The following is a 20,827-nucleotide window of genomic DNA, read 5'->3' on the forward strand; positions in this document are numbered from 1 at the left end:
CGGGCCCAGCCACTCCGCAGCATGTGGGATCTTCCCAGACTGGGGCACGAACCCATGTCCCCTGCATTGGCAGGCAGATTCTCGACCACTGCGCCACCAGGGAAGCCCTGCCCTTTTGATTTTTAACTGTAAACTCTGCATCCTCAAGTCCTTTCCCCTGTGGTCCCTTTCTCAGAATTCACTTTCATATCTTTAAATAGAAATATACCACTTGGCAAAAACCAGGCTTCTCACTGATAGCTAATGATACTCAACTAACATTCTTGTCCGGTCTTTGTGCAGTACGGACTGAGCAGCTTGTGCCTTCTAATTTTTCTTCTCCTACCCTATTGTGATCTTCATTTCATAAGCCCTTAAAACCTTTTTGCATTTCAGAAACTCTGATAGATGGTTCTTTCCATTTGAGATTTTTGACATTTGGTTGCTTATGACGTTAGTAGCCTTTCTTTAAAACAGAATGTATTTTATTTTGCAGTTGCATTCTTACTGTGGACTCAAGCAGTGATGAAGAACTTGATTACTGTAAGTAGAGTCCCCTCAAAGCAGTAATTTACAATTTAAAGCATAATTTAGCCATGTCTCCGTAGAGATGACTAAAATGTGATTTGGGACATTTGATGTAAGCTGTCCTAGGTTTGTCTCCTCTAGGGTTGGTTCTAGATTGGCAAAGCAAAGTTTATTTCCCTACTATGAGGAGCAGAGGAAGTTCTTTGTGCTTCTTTTCCAATTTGCTTCCTTTACTTTTTTCATTCAAGGTCTCCTTACATTTATTTCTTCTCTCTCATGGGAGATGTAAGAGTCCACCATAAATTTTGACCAGCTGTAATTTATGGACTTTGGTTTTAGGGAGTTAAAGACATGGGTAACCAGATTTGATTATGCTTCAAATGCTTTCTGATGCCCTGTTTCTTTCTCTGTGTCAGTTGTATCTGGAATGAACCTGCAGAAAAGGAACATCAGGTGAGTAGGAGAATTAGTGAAATTTGACTTTTTTAAGGAACAATGTTCCTGGTAAGATGACTTAAGAATAAACATCACATTTTCTCTGTGAATCCTATGTTCAGGGTCATAATGGGTGTTTGGTCTCACAACTGGGTTCAAAATATATTTCTTATCCATGGCCCATTATTTAATTGGGCAGTTTCTTCAGAATGTCTCTCTGGGGGGCTTCCATGGTGGCACAGTGGTTGAGAGTCCGCCTGCCGATGCAGGGGACGCGGGTTTGTGCCCCGGTCCGGGAGGATCCCACATGCCGCACAGTGGCTGGGCCCATGAGCCATGGCCACTGAGCCTGCGCGTCCGGAGCCTGTGCTCCGCAACGGGAGAGGCCACAACAGTGAGAGGCCTGCATACCGCCAAAAAAAAAAAAAAAAGTCTCTCTGAACCATCCCTTAACTTCCAGTCTCTACTATAAGGCCTTTATCAGTTTTTACTCTTGTATCTGTGCGGAGCTTTTTTTTTTTTAATAAATTTATTTATTTTATTTATTTATTTTTGGCCGCCTTGGGTCTTCGTTGCTGTGCGCGAGCTTCTCGTGACGGTGGCTTCTCTTGTTGCGGAGCATGGGCTCTAGGTGTGCGGGCTTCAACAGTTGTGACTCACAGGCTCTAGAGCACAGGCTCAGTAGTTGTGGCGCACGGGCTTAGTTGCTCCACAGCATGTGGGATCTTCCTGGACCAGGGCTCAAACCCATGTCCCGTACATTGGCAGGCGGATTCTTAACCACTGTGCCACCAGGGAAGCTCCCGTGCAAGAGCTTTTTAAGTGGGCTCCTCACCCTGATTTCTTCCTTCTCTGATCCAGTCTGTATCGCACTTCCAGATTAATCTCCTGAGTCACTGCTTTGATCATACTAATTCTCTATTCAAGTTGCTTATCATAGGGAAATCAAACTGGTAAACCCAGTAGGTAAAGTCCTCTGTGATCCGGCTCTAACCTAACTGTCAGCATTATCTACTACTTTTCCTATTTAGGAGCCCTCTGCTAGATGAAGGGGTGTTGCCCAGGTGCCAAACTATAGGAAGTGCTAAGAAAAAAAATTTCCTGGAATAAAACTGTAATAACTGTGGTTTCCACATCAACTCCTTGAATTCCTGTAGAAATATGAATTGACCATTCCTGTCCCCCACCCACCCACCCAAGGCGAAATAGTGCTGTCAAGTGGGAAAATGTTTTTCTAGCTAGTTCTGATTTACCTCTGTTGATTATTTTTGCAACATGCAAGCCACCAAGCTTGACACCGATGTGTGAAAGTGATTTAAAGTCAGCAGTTGCAGTCAGCTGAAATACCGGAACTGAATAATGCATTGTATAAAGCTATCTATTGGAAATGATCAGTTTTATTATTTATACTTTTAAAGTTAGGTCTATTGAGGAATGACTTAACATACAGAAAAATTAGCCCTTTTTGGGTATACAGTTTGATGAGTTTTGACAAACGTATGTGGTAGTGTAACCATTACCACAGTCAAAGATGCAGAATTTCCATCACTGCCCCTTACATTTTATTTTTATTTTTATTTATTTATTTATTTTTTACATCTTTATTGGAGTATAATTGCTTTACAATGGTGTGTTAGTTTCTGCTTTATAACAAAGTGAATCAGTTATATATATGTTCCCATATCTCTTCCCTCTTGCGTCTCCCTCTCTCCCACCCTCCCTAACCCACCCCTCTAGGTGGTCACAAAGCACCGAGTTGATCTCCCCGTGCTATGCGGCTTCTTCCCACTAGCTAGCTATTTTACGTTTGGTAGTGTACATATGTCCGTGCTACTCTCTCGCTTTGTCACAGCTCACCCTTCCCCCTCCCCATATCCTCAAGTCCAGGCGGTAACAAAGCACTGAGCCGATATCCCTGTGCCATGCGGCTGCTTTGCACTAGCCCTTGCTGCTTTTAATATGTTTTCTTTCTGTTTAATTTTTGACAGTTTGATTAATATGTGTCTTGGCGTATTTCTCCTTGGATTTATCCTGTATGGGACTCTCTGTGCTTCCTGGACTTGATTAACTATTTCCTTTCCCATATTAGGGAAGTTTTCAACTATAATCTCCTCAAATATTTTCTCAGTCTCTTTCTTTTTCTCTTCTTCTTCTGGAACCCCTATAATTTGAATGTTGGTGCGTTTAATGTTGTCCCAGAGGTCTCTGAGACTGTCCTCAGTTCTTTTCATTCTTTTTTCTTTATTCTGCTCTGCAGTAGTTATTTCCACTATTTTATCTTCCAGGTCACTTATCCGTTCTTCTGCCTCAGTTATTCTGCTATTGATCCCATCTAGAGTATTTTTCATTTCATTTATTGTGTTGTTCATGGTTGCTTGTTTCATCTTTAGTTCTTCTAGGTCCTTGTTAAATGTTTCTTACATTTTGTACATTCTATTTCCAAGATTTTGGATCATCTTTACTATCATTATTCTGAATTCTTTTTCAGGTAGACTGCCTATTTCCTCTTCATTTGTTAGGTCTGGTGGGTTTTTATCTTGCTCCTTCATCTGCTGTGTGTTTTTCTGTCTTCTCATTTTGCTTATCTTACTGTGTTTGGGGTCTCCTTTTTGCAGGCTGCAAGTTCGTAGTTCCCGTTGTTTTTGGTGTCTGTCCCCAGTGGCTAAAGTTGGTTCAGTGGGTTGTGTAGGCTTCCTGGTGGAGGGGACTAGTGTCTGTTGGATGAGGCTGGATCTTGTCTTTCTGGTGGGCAGGTCCACGTCTGGTGGTGTGTTTTGGGGTGCCTGTGGACTTATGATTTTAGGCAGCCTCTCTGCTAATGGGTGGGGTTGTGTTCCTGTCTTGCTAGTTGTTTGGCATAGGGTGTCCAGCACTGTAGCTTGCTGGTCAGTGATTGAAGCTGGGTGCTGGTGTTGAGATGGAGATCTCTGGGAGATTTCCACCATTTGATATAATGTGGAGCTGGGAGGTCTCTTGTGGACCAGTGTCCTGAAGTTGGCTCTCCCACCTCAGAGGCACAGCACTGACTCCTGGCTGCAGCACCAAGAGCGTTTCATCCACTCGGCTCAGAATAAAAGTGAGAAAAAGTAGTAAGTAAGTAAGTAAGAAAGCAAGAAAGAAAGCAGGGAGGGAGGGAAGGAAGGAAAGAAAGAAGGAAAGAAGATAAAGTAAAATAAAATAACGTAAGGTAAAATAAAATAAAGTTATTAAAATAAAAAATAATTATTAAGAAAAAAGAATTTTTTTAAAGAAAAACAAACCAAAAAAAACGGATGGATAGAACCCTAGGACAAATGGTGGAAGCAAAGCTATACAGACAAAATTTCACACAGAAGCATACACATACACACTCACGAAAAGAGGAAAAGGGGAAAAAAATCATAGATCTTGTTCTCAAAGTCCACCTCCTCAATTTGGGATGATTCGTTGTCTATTCATGTATTCCACAGATGCAGGGTACATCAAGTTGATTGTGGAACTTTAATCCGCTGCTTCTGAGGCTGCTGGGAGAGATTTCCCTTTCTCTTCTTTGTTCTCACAGCTCCTGGGGCTCAGCTTTGGATTTGGTCCCGCCTCTGTGTGTAGGTCGCCGGAGGGCGTCTGTTCTTCGCACGGGGTTAAAGGAGCAGCTGCTTCGGGGATTCTGGCTCACTCAGGCCAGGGGAAGGGAGGGGTACGGAGTGGGGGGCGTGCCTGCGGTGGCACAGGCTGGGGTGAAGTTGTACCAGCCTGAGGCGCGCCGCGCGTTCTCCCGGGGAAGTTGTCCCTGGATGCCGGGACCCTGACAGTGGCGGGCTGCACAAGCTCCCCGCAGCGGGGGTGTGGATAGTGACCTGTGCTCGCACACAGGCTTCTTGGTGGCGGCAGCAGCAGCCTTAGTGTCTCATGCCCATCTCTGGGGTCCGCGCTTTTAGCCGCGGCTCGCGCCCCCGTCTCAGGAGCTCCTTTAAGCAGCGCTCTTAATCCCCTCTCCTCGTGCACCAGGAAACAGAGGGAAGAAAAAGTCTCTTGCCTCTTCGGCAGGTCCAGACTTTTCCCCGGACTCCCTCCCGGCTAGCCGTGGTGCACTAACCCCCTGCAGGCTGTGTTCACGCTGCCAACCCCAGTCCTCTCCCTGCTCTCCGACCGAAGCCCAAGCCTCAGCTCCCAGCCCCGCCCACCACGGCGGGTGAGCAGACAGGCCTCTCGGGCTGGTGAGTGCCGTTCGGCACCGATCCTCTGCGGGAATCTCTCCTCTTTGCCCTCCGCACCCCTGTTGCTGTGCTCTCCTCTGCGGCTCCGAAGCTTTTCCCCTCCGCCACCCTCAGTCTCCGCCCGCGAAGGGGCTTCCTAGTGTGTGGAAACCTTTCCTCCTTCACAGCTCCCTCCCACTGGTGCAAGTCCCGTCCCTATCCTTTTGTCTCTTTATTATTTTTTCTTTTGCCCTACCCAGGTATGTGGGGACTTTCTTGCCTTTTGGGAGGTCTGAGGTGTTCTGCCAGCGTTCAGTAGGTGTTCTGTAGGGGTTGTTCCACGTATAGATGTATTTCTGGTGTATCTGTGGGGAGGAAGGTGATCTCCACATCTTACTCTTCTGCCATCTTCTTTACGATCCACCCCTTACATTTTAAATGGTATGTCATGGATCCTTAGAAATATTCTGGTTTACAATATTATACATTATAGAGCCCTTGTTTAATAATAAATTTAAAAGTATCCAATTTTTAAGTAGAAAAATTGGTTTCTTCCTTCTTCCACTAGGTAGATGTTGAACAAATATGTAAAGAAAATCCATTTCAGTGGGTCTGCCAGGAGTGCCCACAGATCTTGGTCCAGACCCAGGAGGCTTCTGTATATGGGATATTGTAGGAAGGGTGAATTTGGGGAGGAGGTAATGAGTTCAGTTTTGGGTATGCTGAAATTGAGGGGCCTATAGGCAGGGCTGATATTCAAAACATTTACAGTCAATAGATACAAACAGGGATTAGTCAGGATGGCTGCCTGACTGGTTCGAATAGACACCATCAGTAAAACAGTTGGTGAGGCTGTACCTGTGGAGACTGACTAAAAATCGGCCCTCCCCACAGGATATCCAGGTAGGAAGCTGGCACTGTGGAGCGAGAAGTTAGAAGCAAAGTTGGGCTGGCGGATGGATAATGTTTACCCAATCCTTAGGAATTAATTGGATTGGCATGAAAGGGGTGTGGATAAAGCCTGGGAACGAGTGAGGAAGAGAATTGAGTGAGAAGGAGTGGGCAAAAAAGGTGAGAAGAGAACCAAAACCAAACAGTATCCCAGAGATCAAGAAAAGAGAGAATTTTAAGGATGGAATGAATGGTCAACAGGAGAGCAAAGGCCCATCAACTTGGCAGCTTAAGCTGTGACAAAGCGAGAGAGAGGCATGGACATATATACACTAGGACACGTAAAATAGGTAGCTAGTGGGAAGCAGCCGCATAGCACATGGAGATCAGCTTGGTGCTTTGTGACCGCCTGGAGGGGTGGGATAGGGAGGGTGGGAGGGAGGGAGATGCAAGAGGGAAGAGATATGGGAACATATGTGTATGTATAACTGATTCACTTTGTTATAAAGCAGAAACTAACACCATTGTAGAGCAATTATACTCCAATAAAGATGTAAAAAAAAAAAAGTGGTGAATATGGTGGAAATGGATGAATAGATTTGTGCCTGTAACTGGTACAGACAAGTCCTCTAGCAGTGTTTTAAGTAGTTTTCTGTCTCATCATAAAGGTATATCACACTTATTGTACACTGTTTGGGAAATACAGAAAGGTGGAGAATTTCAGCCTTCTGGAACCTCTGACCCAAATACCTGGGCCAGCTGAGAACGACGGTCCCAGAGGCGTGCTCACCACCGGCATCCTGGGTGGCACAGGGATACTGCTGAGTTGGACTCCTGCCAAAGCAATCCATCAATTAGAGAGGGCGGTGCTGGCTTCAGGCTGCAAAGAGTGGCGCCCAGGAGAAATCTCCCTGCCGAGGCTGCCTCTCTGTATCTGTGGCAGGGGGATCTCAACGTGGATAAAGAGAAATGGCAATTAAATAAACCTTTCCTTAATCAATTTCCCCCTGCGCCAAAACTATTTGAACACATACCGTCTGACAGCCCACTTCAGTCTCTCAGTACTTGACACATTCCTCCTTTTGAAAGGATTGAGACGGATGGAAAGATTTGGTATGAAGATAGGAAAGATGGAAAATCAGGAATAACAATTGAGGAGTTCCGGAGAAGGGGAACAGAGTTACTGTGGGAAACCAACAAGTCATTTCAAAGTGATTATGCTCATTGGAACAAAGGTAGAAAATGCCATGAAAAGAAGAATGTTGCATTCATGCTTCTCTTTTGTTTTTCCCTGTCTCATCACTCAGCTACGTGGTGATCAACTCAGACTCTGACGATGAAAACCTCTGTGAGCAAAAGAGAGCTAAGATAGCTGAAATACATTGCAAAGGCAAGTATACTACTAACTTAGAGAAGATGCAGCCTCACCATGCACAGTCATCTCAGGATGAAAGTCAGCAAATGTTCTATTCTGAATAATTTCGTAGTGAGTGCCACTGTTTTTTCCTCCTATGTGCTGGATGTGGATATGGCTGGGTTCCCCGCACCGCCTGGTCAATTTCCTAACATAGCAGCAACTGTTCTTGCTGCCTTAGACCCCAGGCATCGCCCTCAGTAGAGTTCTTAGCTACCCAGCGTTACATCGCGGGGGCAGAGGGAAGTCAGGAACTCAGCCTGATTAGCGTGAAGGTTGCCCTGCTCCTCTGCCTTCCGCTCTTTTCCTCTTTCCCTGTATGTGGGGATGACAGAGAGGAGGAAGGAGGAGTAAGAGACAGGGGCGCATTCTTTCCAGCCTGATGGAGGCTCATGTGTGAGGCTTGTGGGCCAGCTGGCAGTGACTTCTCAGAGGAATGCTTGTTTTCTCTGTCTAGCTGTTTGTCTTTGCCTTTTGCTACCCCCTTTATATTTTCTAGAGTGTCCTGTTTTTCTTAGAGCCTGTTTCCCATAGCAGGTCCTTGCCTCTTAGGAGTCAGAGGCCCTCATCACCTTTCGGGAGGCACGGAGTTTTACTCGCAGTTCAAAACCTGCTCAGTGGGTGTGAGACATAGGAAGACTAGGAGCTTCTTAAGCCTTTGGGATAGTATTTTATTTTTCTTTATTTTTCTTTCTTTCTTTCTTTATTATTATTATTTTTTGCGGTACGCGGGCCTCTCACTATTGCGGCCTCTCCCGTTGCGGAGCACAGGCTCCGGATGCGCAGGCTCAGCGGCCATGGCTCACGGGCCCAGCCGCTCCGCGGCATGTAGGATCTTCCTGGACTGGAGCACGAACCCGTGTCCCCTGCATCGGCAGGCGGACTCTCAACTACTGCGCCACCAGGGAAGCCCGGGATAGTATTTTATTGATCTCTGTTTGCTAAGTACCTGGTGTAGGGCATGAGACACAGGCACCTACTTAAAGTACTGGCACCCTTAAAAATACTGGCTACTTATTTGATAACTACCTCAGATATACCACTGATATCAGAGAAGGGAAAGGAGAGGTGGCTTGGAACCCGCATTTCCTACTGTTTCACCACCTGTCCCCTCTCATTTCCTTTTTCCCTCCTCTCTAGCTCTGAGTGGATTGCCTGAGCAGGACAGAGGTCCAGGTGCAGAGTAGGGGGTATAACATGACAAGCTACTGTAATGCAGAGGGAGCCCCGAGGGAGGTAGCTTTAGAGTAGGGGCCTGAGTGACAAAGCCAGAGGCCAGTTTATCACCATAGGCCACCAGTTGCTAACTCCTTGAATCAGAAGATCCATCGTCTTTTGAGGATGAACTTTCAACTAAGGCTGCTCTGACCGGTAGCATCCATCCCAGTAGTGGGATGAAGAATGCTTCAACAGGACTGTCTTTGTATGTTTCTTTACTGTTCTCCACATGCCATTTCTTTTGTTATGGTAGTGAATTTAGGCAGTTTTACAGGAAAAAAGGCCCAAGGAGCTTAAACACATACTTCCAACCTCACTTGAAACCTTTGTCAATGTACAGAGTCATTTTTTACAGATTGTAAGCAGTGTGTCCCTACTTTTTATTTATTTATATTTTATTGAAGTAGAGTTGATTTACAGTATTGTGTTAGTTTCAGGTGTGTTAGTTTCACAGCAAAGCGATTCAGTTACACACACGCGCATATATATATATATATATATATATATATATATATATATTCCTTTCTTCTGTTCTTTTCCATTATAGTTTATTACAAGGTATTGAATATAGTTCCCTGTGCTATACAGTAGGTTCTTGTTGTTTAGCTATTTTATATATAGTAGTGTGTATACGTTAATCCCAAACTCCTAATTTATCCCTCCCCCCAACACCTTTCCCCTTTGGTAAACAGAAGTTTGTTTTCCAGGTCTGTGAGTCTGTTTCTGTTTAGTAAATGAGTTCATTTGTGTCCCTACTGCTTAGAATTTCAGCTGCAGGTGGGAAAACTTTAACTCTTCTAGGAAGGATGACTTTTTACCATAGGAACACCCACTGCTTTCTCTTTCCTTATTGCATATCTGAAATTTTTTGATAATTAATTTAAATCATAGATGAGACTCAAAATATATTATCCCAAATCTGCAATTTTAGGATACAGAGTTTTTTGCACCATAAAGATATTTTCACAACTTGCTCATGCTGTGGTTTATATTTTTTACATCCAGAATCATAGAAACCTAGAAGTTGAACCCTGAGCAGACTGCAGAGAGCTTGAGTCTTAGGCACGTTGCCCCTGGTATCCAGATAAAGGGATGGATCCTCAGTGAGGGCAGGGACAGTCTCAGTGTTCCCAAGGCCTTTCAGTGCTGGCATCAGAACTTAACTCCTTACTCTCACATCAGTGGTTTTGAGAGCTTCAGACTTATGGACTAGTTAAAAAATGAAATTTTGGTGACTAACATAGAGTTGCCAATTTTTAATTTGTCTAATGATGGAAATAAACTCCAACTACCATCTATCACCATAATTTCATAAGGTAAAGAGCACCAAAAGTTTAGTCAGGACATAATCTCAAAATAAAGGACAGTCCTTTAAATTATAGAAAGCTAGCTTGATAGGGGAAAAAGAAAAACAAACCCACTTTATTATTCTGATTTCTCTTATTTTGCTCTGGCCCAGTGAAAATATACAAGTTTCGGACCTGTGGGAACCCCTGAGCACCTACAGAGAAATGTGATTTGAAAATTGCCTCTGGGTTTGGATTCCTATTTTATCTGTCACTGTTCTCAGTAAAATAAAAAAGTAATAGAGGTAAAATCGTCTAAATAACTGATTCTTACCTAGGATTCATTATATCACAGTTCCTGACTTGTTTAATTTTTTTAAAAATTTATTTATTTATTTTTGGCTGCACTTGGTCTTCGTTGCTGTGTGTGGGCTTTCTCTAGTTGCGGCAAGTGGGGGCTACTCTTCATTGTGGCGTGTGGGCTTCTCAGTGTGGTGGCTTCTCTTGTGGAGCACGGGCTCTAGGCGCTCAGGCTTCAGTAGTTGTGGCACGTGGGCTCAGTAGTTGTGGCTCGCGGGCTCTAGAGCGCAGGCCCAGTGGCCGTGGCTCACAGGCCCAGCCGCTCTGCGGCATGTGGGATCCTCCTGGACCGGAGCACGAACCTGTGTCCCCTGCACCGGCAGGCGGACTCTAAACTGCTGTGCCACCAGGGAAGCCCCTGACTTGTTTAATTTGTGCTCAATAATCTGAACTTGAGTTGAGGGTGTGGGGGTGGAGGGAGTATGTTTATACATCATTGTGTCTCTTGAATTTCAGATGAGATTCTGGAAGTGTCTGATACCGATGAGCAGCCACCCCAGGAGTCTCCAATACTTATCACTGATGATGATGATGATCATAATGATTTGGAGGGCCCTGTGCTAATAGAAGATGATTCGTGTGATGAGGACCAAACTCCCTCAAATGAGAAAAAGAAGAATGAGTTTGCTATCTCCCTACACAAACCATCTTATGATGTTGGTAAGCAGGATCTTGGGGAAAATGTCTGCCAGCCACCAAGTGATGATCCTAAGGCTGAGCTAGAGATTTCAGTTGGAAAGTTGTCAAGTGATGAAGAGCCTGTACGTTTGGTGGCAAAACCAAGGAAAAGGAAAAATAAAACCAGACACATACCTGTGACACCTGGTAAGCCAATCAAACCAAGTATGCCTGTCCCACTAAGGCTAGCGCCACAAGTGGGTGCCCTTTCCCCTGTATACGTCTGTCTTGTCGAGTCTGCTTGTCCTGTCTACTAACCCTCCGCTATGTTTCAGCAGCTTCCTAGTGGCCGAGGGAGGCAGCCATCCCAGTGAGAAGGCTCTTTCTGGGGAAGGGCGAGGAACACCTGTATCGTCCTCATGCTCCAGTGTCTTAGTATCTGCCGTTCCATCCATTGGCAGTGCTTTTTCCCTGCAATTTTTTGTCCTGAGGATATCCCATTTTTCTTAGGATCCAGCCCAATTGCCACTTGCTGTAGAAAGCCGTAAGTCCGAGGTGCTTCTCCCTCCCAGGTTCCCAAAGTTCCTAGGCCCTGTCACTAGTAAAGCACTTACACAACTGTGTTAAGTACGTTTCTGAATCTGTCCTCCCAGTAGATAGTGAGCCTTTTCTTTTTCTTGGCCACATCACATGGCATGCGGAATCTTAGTTCCCTGACCAGGGATCGAACCCGTGCCCCCTGCAGTGGAAGCACAGAGTCTTAACCACTGGACCACCAGGGAAGTCCTGATGGTGAGCCTCTTGATGGGAGGGCTCTCACTCATCCTTTAGTCTCTCCTGGAGTCTAGCCTGGTACTTGGCACGTACTAGACGTTTAATAAGTTTTTTAGATAAATGAATGAAGGGCACTAACTCCTGATACGTGAATTTCTGGCTAGAGCAACCGGCAGTATGGGTGCTAGACAAAAGGGGAAAGATTTGGCTTGCACATTGGATGAAGGTGCCACCTAGGATGGGGGCCTTTTCCTCAGAGTGAGTGCGTGAGTTATGCCACACCATTCCTGGTACTGCACGTGCCTCAGTCGCCCCCACAGTCTAACCTCCAAAGGCATATTCATGTAGCCTCATAATAGTCCTCAGCGCCTAGGACAGAATCCTATCCTGCTTACTCTGCTTACTCGCGTAGGTGAAATCTTTCATGCAGACTAACGGAGGAGGGTGCCCGCTTCCGAGAGAAGCGTTGAGTGTATATGTGCTGCTCTGGGCTTGGCTGTGAGGGCTCCTCCTGAGATTACCTTTCTGTGAGTTGCTGGTTGGTACCAGTTTTCAGGGTACAAACAAACTACTCTCTTTTCAGTTGTTAAAAGAGCAAAGAAGCATGGGACTTTAAAGAAGAAACCCGGAGCAGCAGAATTTGAAAAATGCGAGCCTGGGTATGTATGTACTGCTCACGGTCAACGGCACAGGAGTTGACTGCATAGTTGTCACGTGCAAAGCTGTCCACTGGTCACGTGTGGGGGTTTTCAAGGGGATGAAGAAGTCTGCTGGGGCGGGGAGGGGGGGGGGCGGCACAAGTTTTACCTCCCTGAATGGGGAGGGCAGAAGCGGCAGGAGGAGGAGAGGAGGAAGGGGGGGGAGGAGCCTCGGTGCCCTCCCTCCCCCTCCCCCAACAGAGCCGGGACGTGGGCACTCTGCACAGATTTCAGCGATTCCGGGCAGACTGGAGCCTTTTTACCCTCCCCTCGCCACAGGAGCTCTGGCCCCTGAGGTTTCCTTTGTCCTTCCACTCAGATTAAACAATGATGTGTAGCTAAAGATCCTTTTTTTCAGGCCAGATACAGCCTCATGGCCACCAGTTTGCACTGAACTAAAAGCAAAGGCAGTGGGAATGGTGAGAAGGCAGAACAGATGTGTTCCCATCCATTGGAATTGGGGGGAGGCAGTCAAGATTGTCTTCCAGGGTTTTCTAGTGTTCTGGATGGACCCTTATTCTTTTTTTTTTTTTTTTGGCGGTACACGGGCCTCTCACTGTTGTGGTCTCTCCCGTTGTGGAGCACAGGCTCTGGACGCGCAGACTCAGCGGCCATGGCTCACAAGCCCAGCCGCTCCGCGGCATGTGGGATCTTCCTGGACCGGGGCACGAACCCGTGTCCCCTGCATCGGCAGGTGGACTCTCAACCACTGCGCCACCAGGGAAGCTCCTTCTTGCAAATTTTTAAAGCTTAAACGTTAAGGTGAAATAAATAGTCTCTTTATCTTTATTTAGCTATACGTTAGATATTATATTGATACTGAAAACAACAGGTCATTTAGACCACAGACATGTTAATGCTCAAAGGAAGCAAAAAAAAAATGGATTTTCTCACTTAGGTTCCAGGAACTTCTCACTTTTTCTCTTAAAAATATGATATAGTGAGCATACTTTTCTTTGTTTTTCTGTGCATTCAGGAGTAATTTATACTTACATCTGAGTTATCTTACAAAAGAAGGGATATATTTGAAGGACTGTACGTTTCTTTTTTTACCCGTATTTTGGGGCAATAAATGCATCTATTTTTAAACATATGGTGTTGTCCTTTTAAGAAATTTATTTATTTATTTATTTTTGGCTGCGTTGGGTCTTCGTTGCTGCGCACAGCCTTCCTCTAGTTGCTGCGGGCGGGGGCTACTCTTCGTTGCCGTGCGCGGGCTTCTCACTGCGGTGGCTTCTCTTTCTGTGAAGTACGGGCTCTAGGCACACGGGCTTCAGTAGTTGTGGCTCGCGGGCTCTAGAGTGCAGGCTCAGTAGTAGTGGCGCACGGGCTTAGTTGCTCCGTGGCCTGTGGGATCTTCCTGGACCTGGGCTTGAACCCGTGTCCCCTGCATTGGCAGGCGGATTCTTAGCCACTGTACCACCAGGGAACTCCAATAATTGCATCTTAAGGGGAGAAGAAGAATGATGTGTCAGGCGTAGGGGCAACAGAGAAACTTGGACTTGAGCAGAGAGGCTCTCTGTTTCTGTATTTCTCTTTGGTTCGGCGTGTCATGTCTTAGATGGGTCCCCTTGCAGCAAAGCTTGTTCTCTGGATTCCTAGATCCATATTTAAGCTGCTTTGCCTCTAAGGGACATGTGTCTTGGGTAGAGTGTGACAAATGAAGGAAGAAGCTGCTCCTTTGTGTCATTGTCCTCTGCCTCATATCAGGAGGCTGGCCTGTTTGGGCTCTTCTCTGTTGCCTTGCTGCTTCCTGTTTCAGTCTGTAGGCTTCCTGTTGTGCTCAGCATTGTTCCTGTGCAGGCTGCTTGCTGGTCATGGTGTCTGATGCATGCGTCTGGGGTCTTGTTGGTTCCTCTGATGTGGAGATACTCAGTTTGCAGTAAAGCAGCATTACCACTGAAGTGAAGGCTTGCTAAGCCACAAGCTGCTTGATGTGAGTATAGACACACGCAGGCATCACGCTCTCTGCTGAGGTCTGCAGATGGTTTAGGTTTTTATCTGCCACCTTTTCTGATGCAAATTTGCTTTCAGGACTAAATAATTGGAGGCAGAAATATTAGTCACCCTTATCAGACTGTGGGGCAGAAGTCCGTTACTTTAGCTGCCTATATCTTCTCTGGTACTTTCCCTCTGTCTCCACCCTGGGCAACTCTCATAGGGTTTTATTTTGTGACTTAAGGGTTAATGAGCGTCTTGGCAAAATCTCAGTCTCAGGGTTTCAGGTCAGAAACACTTCCCTCTGTTTGCTACTGGTTTATCATCTTTTCAGCTCTGTGGGCTCATCTCTTTGGACTCGTGGATTGTTCCAGCCAAGATAAAAACGTTTCAGTTTAGGCGCTTCCCTGGTGGTGCAGTGTTGAGAATCTGCCTGCTAATGCAGGGGACACGGGTTCAAGCCCTGGTCTGGGAGGATCCCACATGCCGTGGAGCAGCAGGCCCGTGAGCCACAACTACTGAGCCTGCGCGTCTGTGCTCCGCAACAAGAGAGGCCACGACAGTGAGAGGCCCGTGCACTGCGATGAAGAGTGGCCCCCACTCGCCACAACTAGAGAAAGCCCTCGCACAGAAAGGAAGACCCAACACAGCCAAAAATAAATTAATTAATAAACTCCTACCCCCAACATCTTCTTTAAAAAAAAAAGTTTCCGTTTAAATAAATAGATATTACATGTGTGAGTTTTTTATGGGCTCGGCAGTATTCTTTGTGCATCTGAATTAGGCCTTGAAAGATGGGGCAGCAATAGTGGTCTAATGGAAATACCGTGACATTTGGGTCAAAAGATTCAGTGTCTGTGAAATTTGGGTAAGTCATTTAACCTCTGAACTTAAGTTTCGTCATGTGCAAAGTGGAGATGGTAAGAATAGTAGTAGCTTCTTTGGAGGGTGGTCGTGAGGATTAAATACGATGATGCAAAAGGAAGTTCTTAGCAAATGATGAAGTGCTCCACAGAGGGTGGGTCTCAGTAGAGGTGGAGGTGTGGCCATTCTAGGCCATGGACAAATCGGTTCATGTCCAGGGAACATTTAGGTTGCCCAGTTTGGCCAGAGTGGAAATGATAGCTGGAAACAGAGGTTGGAACCAGGTTGACCTGGGCCTTGAATGTTAGGCCAGACAGTCAGTGAAAAGCCAGGGAGGGACATCATTGGAACATGGCCTAGGAAAATTAATCTGCAGAGGTGTGTGTGTGTGTGTGTGTGTGTGTGTGTGTGTGTGGTTGGATTAGAAGAAAAAGAGCCTGGAGGTGAGGAACACAGCGGGATGCTGTAGTAGCAAGGCATAGAGGGGAGGACAGGAACTTGACCTAGAATGGTGACAGCAGGGTGGAAAGGAGGGGCTGGCTGGAAGAGATGATGTGAAGGAGACAGTGGTCTGTCTTTGTGCCTAGTTGAATGTGGGGTGAGGGAAAAATGAATTTAAAAAGTCTCTGAGGTTTTTAGCCTGTTGTAACAGAAGTTGAACCATTAAACACATTTAGCAGGAGACATACTCCGGTTAGTAAGTTGGAAATTTGCACTGGGCAGTTGTAAACGCAGATCTTAGGAAAGAGGTGGAGACTGCAGATCCAGATGTGGGATCACCCCTGTTGAGGTTGGAACCATGGGCTTCATGTCTCTGACAGTGTGCGGGGAGTGACGAGAAAAAGGCTATGAATGGAATCTTATAGGAGATGCCCTTGTAGCAGGAGCTGGAAGGAAGAGGGACCAGCAAGTCTTCCCTAAGTCTCTCTTGACATGACCTGTATGTATGCATTTCTTCTACTGATTTCTTTCCCTCTACAAAACTCAGTTGAATTTACCTTTGCAGGCATTCTGAGTGCAAAATACCTGGGTGTTTCTTGCGTGGCATTGAGAACTTAAAGCAGTATTCTGGAAAGAATTTCAAGCAAAATAAGGATGAACTGGTTCAGAAAATCTACGCTCTGTGTAACAGCTCTGTCTTTGATAAAAAGGTAGACTCGATGAAATAAGCACTTACTGAGCACCTGCTGTATGCCCAGCTCTCTTGGGAGCTGGAAGGTGTGCAGATGTACTAATTGTATATTTCCTTCCCTTGAAAAGTGTCAGTTTAGATGGGGAGGGGAGTTGAGACATGCATACGTGAAAGACACAGAATGTTTTGTGGGTTACAGTATATGGTCCAGACTGTTACTACCACAGGTGATCAGCAGAGGGAGAAATCACTGAGAGCCTGAGCGGTTGGGAAATAGGATTGCCTGGAGGGAGTGAGACTTCTTCTGGGTCTTGAAGGATGGTAAGGGGCGAGAACAACAGTGGAGGAGGAGAGGGCAAGTGTTGAAGCTTGACTATCTGGAAGAGAGGGTTCGTGTTGAAGGATACTAGGAAAGAGCTGTGGGACCTTAGGCAAGTTACTGAGCCCCTGTTCGCGCATCTGTAAAATAGGGGCAGTCCTAGTACCCTAGTCCCTACCACCTACTACTTCACAGAATTACCATTAGGCCTGGATAGGTGAATGCCCCTGAAGTGCCTAGAACAGGGCCTATGACATAGTGAGCAGTACATGTTAACTAGTGTAGGGCTGGTTAATGGAGGGCCTTGGGAGTCGGGTTGGAGGAACTTAAATTGAAATCAGTAGGCACCACTGCCCAGGGATGGGATGTAACGTGGAGTGCCTGCTGAAAGAAGTTGTTCTGTCAGTAGCCTGTGGTGTGGACTGGATCGGAGAGAATTTGGAGGCAGAGAGACCTGCGGTTATGAGGTTTTCCAGAGTTTATTGACTCTGGTGACAAAACTTCCTGCAGGGAATGTTCTTAGATCTTTCTAAAGGTTCCCCAGCCTTTGGTGCCCTTTCTGATGACAGTGGTGTTACATCAGATAACTCTGATGAGTGGAACCTTAAGTGTTCTGAGTTGCAGTTTTAGTTGTGCCTCATGGCTCTCATGCACGGGCTCCATCTCCTAGCCCAGCAGAAGTGTCCTTCTCTCCTTGGCTGCCCCTGACTTTTGTCTCCATACAGGGGAGCACAGAGCCTGCATTCACGTGCTTGCAACAGTCTCATCTTTACGTGGGCTTCAGCTTAGGTTTTATTCTCCCCAGAATGTTAGATTTGCAAAACTCTTGAGTTGATATTTTCTGGTCTGCTTAGAACCACTTTCTGATTCGCTCTTGTTTGCTTTTTGTTCTCAGATGCCGGAGAAAATTGACATCGGCTGGAATAAAAAGATGCTGAGAACTGCTGGTTTATGCACCACTGGCGAGACTCGATACCCGAAGAGGCAGCGTTATGCTAAGATTGAGATTTCTCAGAAAGTCTGCGATTCTGCAGGTGATGGCAGGAGCTGGGCAGCTCCCCTGCTGCACTTACATCCGATATGGCACCTGGGAGGTTACTCTTGGGTGCTGGTGTTCTCTGGCCGCCTGTGTCACAGCTTTCCCTGTCACTCCTGGGTGGACAGGCCTACTGTGTGTTGCTTAGAGGACATTATTATTGGATGTCTCACCACCACCAAGAATCCAGTTCGTCCATATTTCTACCGGGCCTAACTTTCTCTCTGCAGCTCCCCACTGCCAGCGGCAGCATCTCCATCCTCCCAGTAACTGAGGTTCAAGGTCCCCTATATCTAGCCAATCACCGGATGTTCATAATGACTCTCCTGTTATCATCATTCCTTCTCTGTCTTTGCCTCTGCCTAGCTATGGACCCTCATCACCTCACTTTTCTCCCTGCTCCATGCAGTTTCTTGCTAGGAAACCTTGGGCTTGCCAGTGCCTCGAGTGTGGCTTTCGAGGCCATCGTACTTTGCCCCCCTCCATGTGGCCAGTCTTGTCTCTCACTACTCCACCTGTGCTCCAGCCAGGCTTTCTTCACGCTGGCTTTCAAAATGGACCACATGCTTTCCTGACCCCAACCTTGGCTCACCTTCTCTACCACACCTAGAAAGACCTTGATAATTTTGCCAGTCTAGTCAATTGATCTGAGCCCAGCTCAGATCCCAGCTTCTCCACGGAGCTTCTCCTGACCAAACCCCACTTTATGCTCCTGGAGGGCGGCGACCGGGTCTCAGCTGGATGTATTTCTAGCAGTGTCCCACAAAAAGAGCACATTGGAGCTTTTCCAAAAACACTTGCTCCGCTGAGGCTCTCTGCCATTAATAAAATCGGGTTGAATTCAGTAGAAATTTCACCTTCAGAATTCTGGGGCGATAACACTCCTGCCTGCCCACATATGCTTATGTGTCTGATGGGGTGGAGAGTCTAGGGGTGGTTGGGTAACAGACCAGAAGGGAATCGGTTTAAGCCTCATGATTTCATTTCATTCCTCTTCTAAGACCGACTCCGGGATACTTTGGTCCATGAGATATGCCACGCAGCCTCCTGGCTGCTCGATGGCGTCCGTGATTCTCATGGTGATGCATGGAAGTATTATGCCCGAAAATTGAATATGGTGCACCCGGAGCTGCCCAAGGTCACCCGTTGCCATAACTACAAGATTAACTACAGGATTCATTATGAGTGTACTCGGTGCAAATTCAGGTAAGACCCTTCTCCTCAGACTTTTTCCAATTACGTTTTTACTATGGCCTCCACGTAGTCTTCAGTGGTTTTATCAGGAAGTACATGGCTATCTGACTTGAGGAGTAAAACTTCTCTACTCCTTTCCATGTCTTCTTTCTCCATTCTCTTCTGCTTTGAGCCAGCCTGACCATGGCCACTGCCTGGTGCCCCACTTGCTGAGATCCCACAGAAGAAGTCTGGCTGTGGGCTCAGGGGCAGCAGCTCTGAGAAGATGCGGACGTACAGTGACTGATTTGTTTGCTGTGTGGTGTCTCTTTCCTCCTTAGGGTCGGCCGCTACACCAGATCACTGGACACCGAGCGCTTCATCTGTGCCAGGTGCCGCGGCTCTCTGGTCCTTCTGCCATTAACTCGTAAAGATGGAACCCCCATTGAGCCCCATGTGAGACCATTTGCCAAGTATGTGCAGGAGAATTACAGAATAGTCAGGAAGGAGACGGCAGGGATAGGTCATGGGGATGTGATGAGAAAGCTCAGCAAGGATTTTACTGCCAAAAAACAAAGCCAGGTTCGTTGAGGTTATCTGAGAATGTATTTGTGTGAGGTGAATCATCTGTTGGTAAGGAGTTTTAGAAAGATATCTTTGATGCTGTGAAGTTATGAATATTAGAATTTAAATCCTTCTTTAAAAGTTCCCTTTTGTTAATGATGTTTGTTCTTCACTAAGAGTTCTGTTGCTAACCATTTTGTGCTGATACCCAAAAGCACTTTTGATCTACCTTGGGTCTTATTTAGATGCTGTAGTTTTAACATGTAGAGCAAAATGCAAAAGAGAAATGATGTCTGGAGAGTGGCACGTTGAGAGAATGAAGCATGCTGAGAAGAGAACAAGTTTTAAAGACAGTACTTCAAAACCAGAGCTGCTGTCAGATGTAACCTGTTACACCTACCTGGAAGTGAAATACAGACATGTTTCATGAGTTTAGTTGCTCTTGACATTGTATGAAGCCACCTGAACAATGTAACTGTTCATAAAATAAAAATAAACAAATGTTTTCTGCAGCTCACTTGTTAGCAAAGTCTGTTCATTGACAACCCATGTCCAGAGCAGAACAAACCCTTGGGTCTTTGTCTAAGACCCCGGACCTCTCAGGCTCTCCAGGATGTGTCTGGAAGAACAGCCTCCGTTTAGGGTTTCTCTTGGATTTTTGTGACTGCCCATAAGCACTTCAACAACCTCCCCACTTTTGGGAGCTGTCTGGGATGTAGACTGGAATCAACGTTGTATTTGTTTTCTGTTTCTGCCAAAACAGTCTGCCAAAGCAGATTACCACAAGTTTAGTGACTTAAAACAACACAAATGTATTATCTTACAGCTCGGGAGGTCAGAAGTCTGGCGCAGACCTCATAAGTCTAAAATCAAGGAGTGGGCAGGGCCGCATTCCTCTCTGGAGGCCCTGGGCGGGGGAATCAATTTCCTTCTCTTTCCACCTTCTAGGGGCTGCTTGCATTCCTTGGTTTGTGGCCCCCTTCCTCCATCTTCAAAGCCAGTGACATCTCTTTTCTCTGACTATCTCCCCTTCTGCCTCCCTCTTTTACTTTTAAGGACCCTTGTGATAACACTGGGCTCACCCAGATAATCCAGGAAAATCTTATTTTAAAGTCAGCTAATTAGCAACCTCAATTCCCTTTTGCCATGTGAGGTAACATTAACATATTCACAAGTTCTAGGGATTAGAGTGTGGACATTTGGGGACTTGTTATTCAGCCTGCCTCAAACATCTTTACTAGTCTAGCATCACTGATACTTTTTTATAGGCAGGATGTGTTATTCTGTCATCTGCCTTCCATCTTTCCTTCATTTTGCAGATGCTGAGAGTGTTCTTTCAGTGGCCACAAACTGAAGCCTAAGCACAAGTATAGATGGGATCGGGTATGTACACAGGGTGGTACGCGCTCCCGCAGCTAAATCCTTGGG

General features: G+C 46.1%; 1 protein-coding gene across 1 annotated transcript in view; it reads left to right on the forward strand.

Annotated features, from left to right (window-relative positions):
* The window catches only part of GCNA (germ cell nuclear acidic peptidase), a 21,984-nt gene extending 2,068 nt beyond the window's left edge, over nucleotides 1-19,916 (forward strand). Inside the window, exons 2-10 of the mRNA XM_027093582.1 lie at nucleotides 476-522; nucleotides 924-960; nucleotides 7,313-7,395; nucleotides 10,740-11,108; nucleotides 12,259-12,334; nucleotides 16,182-16,326; nucleotides 17,522-17,660; nucleotides 18,664-18,868; nucleotides 19,177-19,916. Coding sequence (XP_026949383.1) covers nucleotides 476-522; nucleotides 924-960; nucleotides 7,313-7,395; nucleotides 10,740-11,108; nucleotides 12,259-12,334; nucleotides 16,182-16,326; nucleotides 17,522-17,660; nucleotides 18,664-18,868; nucleotides 19,177-19,426 — 1,351 coding nt within the window. The 3' untranslated portion in view covers nucleotides 19,427-19,916. The remainder of the gene's footprint in view (nucleotides 1-475; nucleotides 523-923; nucleotides 961-7,312; nucleotides 7,396-10,739; nucleotides 11,109-12,258; nucleotides 12,335-16,181; nucleotides 16,327-17,521; nucleotides 17,661-18,663; nucleotides 18,869-19,176) is intronic.
* The last annotated feature ends 911 nt before the right edge of the window (nucleotides 19,917-20,827 follow it).

Source organism: Aethalodelphis obliquidens, unplaced genomic scaffold (assembly GCF_003676395.1).
Source record: "Aethalodelphis obliquidens isolate GAN/ISIS:26980383/991018 unplaced genomic scaffold, ASM367639v1 scaffold85, whole genome shotgun sequence".
Classification (NCBI taxonomy): domain Eukaryota; kingdom Metazoa; phylum Chordata; class Mammalia; order Artiodactyla; family Delphinidae; genus Aethalodelphis; species Aethalodelphis obliquidens.